Source organism: Homalodisca vitripennis, unplaced genomic scaffold, assembly GCF_021130785.1.
Source record: "Homalodisca vitripennis isolate AUS2020 unplaced genomic scaffold, UT_GWSS_2.1 ScUCBcl_4;HRSCAF=275, whole genome shotgun sequence".
Taxonomy (NCBI): domain Eukaryota; kingdom Metazoa; phylum Arthropoda; class Insecta; order Hemiptera; family Cicadellidae; genus Homalodisca; species Homalodisca vitripennis.
Window position 1 is genome coordinate 362,480 of NW_025776145.1, and position 5,324 is coordinate 367,803.

The 5,324-nt window shown below is 50.1% G+C and overlaps 1 protein-coding gene across 1 annotated transcript; it reads right to left on the reverse strand.

Annotated features, from left to right (window-relative positions):
- Positions 1–2,561: 2,561 nt before the first annotated feature.
- Positions 2,562–5,068, reverse strand: LOC124370148. Its single transcript, XM_046828438.1, has 2 exons — positions 4,691–5,068; positions 2,562–4,577 (listed from the first exon to the last, which is right to left on the reverse strand). Exons 1-2 carry the CDS (start codon positions 5,066–5,068, stop codon positions 2,562–2,564), a joined length of 2,394 nt encoding a protein of 797 aa, XP_046684394.1.
- Between the last annotated feature and the right edge of the window lie 256 nt (positions 5,069–5,324).

Genomic DNA, 5,324 nt, shown 5'->3' on the forward strand with positions numbered 1-5,324 from the left:
TTGGGACAGCAATTTGTTTATCTGGAAGGTGGCAGAGTTTCAAGCAGTACCAAGGGAACGCAGCTAGCTTTGGGCAGATTTTGAGCAAGATGGCGACCAACACCATCCGGAGCAAAATGGTACAGCAACGTGGGACTGGTAACAAAAAGGCGCACAACTACATGGGGCGTCAACAACACTAAAAAAGTGGTAATGGCGTTGTTGGATAAACTCCAAAATGCATATGGAACTATTGAAGGCTTACATTTGTTCACCGATCGTTACAGTAGAGCTACATAAAAAAGGTACATTTCACGGGCACTGTGAACGGAAATAGAAAGAATCTTCCAATCCAAATTACGGCTAATCCTAAGTTAAAGAAGAGCAAACAGTATCTTTTAAGAAAAGATGGTAATGCTGACGATCCTTCATTTGTAGACGTTTTAGAGTGGAAGGACAAAAGACCTGTAACAATGCTAACAACATTATACGGACCTGAAAATCAGACTGTCAAAAGATACGTGAAAGGTGGAATACAAGAATCTGTAGTAAAACCTTCAGTCATTTGCCACTACAGCTGATTTATGGGTGGTGTAGACTTGGCGGACCACTATATTGCTAGTTACTCTTTTATCAGAAAAACAATGAAATGGTGGCGTAAAATTTTCTTTTGGGCATTAGAAGTTGTAATCGTTAATTCATTTATATTGTATAACACAAACAGGCAACCTGGTGCTAACTAATGAAACAGAGTTTATAGAAATAAATTGGTAGAATATTTAGTCTGTGATGTAAGAAATGTTTCTACTAGGAAGCGACAAGCGCCAGGAAAGATCATTTCAAACACGTTTCAAAATTAATGTTTGGGCTGGTCTGTTAGGGGACCAAATGATAGGACTACACTTTTTTGAAGAAAGCTTAACCGGAGAAAGTTACCTGCAGTTCCTTCAGCACAACCTTCCAGGTTTTTTTATGGAATTGACAAATAATCTGCAAACACATTTCTAATCTGGTTTGCCTTTTTCCCTCCTACTCTAGTTTGGTTCTGAGTTGGTACAAATTCGATATCCTCGAATCCGACAACTTCCAGTGTGTCCTCATAGTTGAATCCATCTCGCTCCCTAATTACATTGTTATTAAGATGTAATTAGAGAGCGAGCTTTCACAATATCAATACAAAAGTTTGGATTCACATTGAGAGGGCGATGAAAGATTCTAAATTTGTTGCTTAATATACCAAAAGTACATTCAATATATCTTCTTGACCGGCAGATTCTGTAGTTGAAAGCCCTTTTTGTAACAGTCAGTTGTTTTTCCCCCATTTGGCCTTTGTAAATGTACTGAGAGGCCAAATGCCTCGCATGACTCTGTTGTGAGTTTTGGTAGGAACCCATCGACAAGACTTGTCCATATAGACTGGCAGACTTGCTTAACAAATTTTGCTATTGTAGATTTTCCCAGTCTGTATGAATAATGTAGGTCAACAAACGTACAACTGGTAGCAAGATACCTGAAAACAAAAGCGGTATCAATAACATGTAAAATGAGAATGTATGTATAAAAATTATTTCACAACAAACAGATTGTTGAACTAAAGACTTAGTTAGAGTTATATATGTCGTATTTCATTAAACAGAGTCTACATGTACGTGTTTTTTGTTTCAGGACAATTGATTCTGAAACGATGGAACAATATCCGTGACCAGTGGATGAAATGGAAGAAAAAAGAAAAAGACTCCAAGAAGTCTGGGCTGGAGCCTCAAAATTAAGAAAACATATTTACCATGAAGCACTGCAATTCCTAGAAAAGGTAAGAGTGCATGCCGAAACTACGTCAAATATCCAAGGGGAAGGTCAACAAGACGACACTGTTGATGAAGCTGGGATCGACTCTCAAAACACTCAACAAACTACAAATACTGTACCTAATACGGTCTACAAACCTACTGTTGTCCAAAAAAAGTAGAAGAAAATGGACTATTCCGAGTTAAGGATGCTGAAGGTGGTGGAAACTCCGCAACAAGATGGAGATCGACATCTTTCCTTTTATAAAGAAATAATTCCTTCCATTTCCAAATTCACCGAGCCACAGATTGTAGAGTTTCAGTTGGGAATACTGCAATTGGTTCAAAAAATGCAACAAACCACACCACCAACACAGGTACCACATAATATTGTCCATTCAACAGCCACTTTCGATTCAAGTACAACAACTTTTCGATCAACAACAATAGTACATGCTGATGCATCAACCCAACACAGGTTGTAATATTTTGGGGCCTTATTTTTTGCCTTTATTTATTTTAGCCGGACAAATAGATAGAATTTAAACATGCAAGCAAAATATAGTAAAATCTTATATAACTAATAACAGGCCAATGACGCTATAATACTAAAATGCAGAAAACAGTCGGTCATGCATACCTTAACCTAATAAAAACTATAAAACTTAACAATCAATAAATACAATAAAAACTAGTCAATAATTAAAACATGCAATAAAATGTAATAAATAGGTTAACAATATAATAAATGGTCAATAAATAAGTTAATAAATAAAATTGGGACGGATGATGAGACGACTATCCCACGTACTGCCGGATGCCCGTCACGTGCTCCACGTAAATGTCCCGGCTCCATTTGATGGCCTCGGAGACGCAGCGCCTGGCCAGGGCAGCACCCCTGCGGCGATCAACTCCCAGGCGGCTGAGGGTAGTCCAGTTGGCGGAATCCCAGGCGCCTAGGGACCCCACCACGAAGGCGTCTACAGTTGTTCGGTAGCCCCCAGCCGAGAGCAGTCGTGCCACAGGTGCGTACTTCTCCACCTTCCTCTCCCTGGCCGTCGTCACCGACTGCCAACCGTCTTCATAGGGCACCGTGACGTCGACTACACGTACAATCTTGTTTCTCCGGTCGATCGTCACGATGTCCGGTCGGCAGCTGGCCACCTCCTCCGGGACCTCCACGTCTGGTACCAGCTCCTGGAACGGCACCCTCTTGTCCAGACGAGTCTCCTCCTGAGGGTGCCCACGGATCTCCGATGTCAGAAGTTCCAGGATGGCGTCGTGTCGTCTTGTTATGACAGGCATCATAGGAAGGCAGTGACATAGCACGTGGGCAGTCGTCTCATCATATCTTCCACATCTTCTGCAGCGGCGGTCCTCATTCCCCCACCTCCGACACCCGTTCAGCGGCAAGGTGTTCAGCCGCGCCCGGTGAATAAACCGCCAGTCAGCAAAACGGGTGTGTCGGCCTCCGCGCATCATGTGATTGGAGGTGGGGCAAGTCGTCACGACTCGAGCCACCCTGCCTTGGTCCGGCTTCGCGGCAAGGGTAGCCCGGCCGTGGAGCTGCAGTGCTCGCCGCAGTGCCGACGCCAAGGACTTCCGGCTCCTCCCGTCCACGGTGATTGGCCGTCCCGTACCAGGCATCGTCATTTGAAATGTCCGCCCCTCCTCACTCCACCCCCACCGGAGCGTAGGCAGACGCTTGGAGAGGCGGTTCCTCGCCGTCCGGGCCGCAGAGAAGGTGGTGGTGACGTTGGAATTCCCCGCCGCGTCCCCGTTGAGGTAGTCGACGAGTCGTCCAACGTCGACCCGGTCAGCAGAGCGATGCCCAGCAGACACGGCCAGGCCCTCCAGGGCAAGACGGGAGATTCTAGGGTCAGGGGATGTTAGGAGCCGGAACGCATGCCCTACCGCGGCTAAGTCGGCTTGGTCGGAAATCGGTAGCAGACCCGCGCCGCCCCACGATGGTGGGAGCTCGACCAGCTCCACGCTGGCTCGCGAGGGGAGGCCGAGTGTCCTCTTGCCTTCCGCCCTCATCAAGGAGCCCAGCCCCTTTAGGGAGGTCTTCCTGATCCTCGCCGTCCTGAGGTTAAAATCCAGCTGGGGGACTATGAATGTCCTGACCGCGTCCAACTTCTGCCATGGCGCGAGCCCACTGGCAAAAATTTTAGCGGTCTCCTCTTCCAGCCTGGCAATGGTGGCCACTGGGGTCTGGTCACCTCTCATCCCAGTGGGCACACCAAGGTGGTCGTAGGTTTCTCCATCCTCAAGGACGCGGAGGGGGGAGCCGTAAATGGTGAACGCGGTTGGCCTCACGGTTCTGCCGGCGACATGAAGTGTCGCACTCTTCTCAGGCTTGAACCTGAGGCCAACCCAGGTCGCCGCCGAAGAAGCGGAGTCCAGCAAGGCCTGGAGTGAGGCCTCTGACCTAGCCACGATGGCCAGGTCATCGGCATAGGCCAACACGCTGACCCGCTCCCCGTGCAGCGACACACCGTGCTCCCCCTCCAATGCGAGTACTGGGCGGATTAGGTACTCCATGACGAGGTTAAAGAGCACCGGAGACAGAGGACAGCCCTGGCGGACTCCAGCCTGGAAGGAGATGGCCGGAGTGACCCCACCAGAGTGCCTGATGGTCGTAGCACTCCCCTCGTACAGATCTTTGATTAGGGCCAGCTGGGCCTCCGTGAGGCCCGCACTACGCAATGCCGCCACAACAGCCGAGTGAGGGACACTCCCGAAGGCAATAGCCAGGTCGAGCCACGCTACACATAGTTCCCCACCCCGTCGTCGTGCCTCAGCCAGCAGCTCCTGGAGCACACAAAATTATGCTCCAAGCAGCCCTCGGACGCAGTAAACCCCTTCTGCGCCCAAGATAGGAGGCGATTGTCCGACATCCACGATGAGAGGCGATGAGCCAATACACTGCAGAACAGTTTGCCTGCAGTGTCTGACAGCGCAATGGGCCGCCAGTTGGTGATCTCATCGGGGGCCCCCTTCTTGTGAATCAGCACCGTGGATGAGACCTTCCACGACGGCGGGAAGCGGCCGGCCGCCAGACAGATGTTATAGATGGCGGAAAGCACGTGGCCAGATGGGTCACGGCGGCGCCAGATGCCATACTTAACGCCATCCGGGCCCAGAGCGGTGTTGGCGGTTCTCCGGAGCATCTTCGCTACTTCCCTCGGCTCGGTCCGGTCTAGTAGCGGGGGCGGGGAAGCCGCAGCGGGTATCGTACAGCCAGGGGGAGGCTCAACGGCACAGCCAACCTTCGCCGAGTACGATGAGGTAAAATAAGCCATAATGGCTTCCTCCGCGATGGAACAAATCGGCGAGGAGGCCTCTAGAACCTCCCTTATGGCTCGCTTGGGGGCAGTCCGATATAAATTTTGGATTCGCGCCGCCTCGCGCACATCGCGGTCGCCGTCGCGGCGCGGACGCCGGGGTCTAGATGGACGATTTTCCCCCGGCCGCGGCTGTCGCGAGGGGATCGGTGCCGGCGACAGTGACGTCACCAGTTCCGCCAGAGTGGCCAAGAAGGCGGCCCACTCCATGCTA

Excerpts from the sequence above, each read along its gene's own strand:
- LOC124370148 (XM_046828438.1), bottom strand. The coding sequence starts at position 5,068 with ATGGCTTATTTTACCTCATCGTACTCGGCGAAGGTTGGCTGTGCCGTT. Across the intron at positions 4,578-4,690 it reads CAGGCAAACTGTTCTGCAGT|GAGCTGCTGGCTGAGGCACG; the intron begins GTATTGGCTCAT and ends TGTGTGCTCCAG.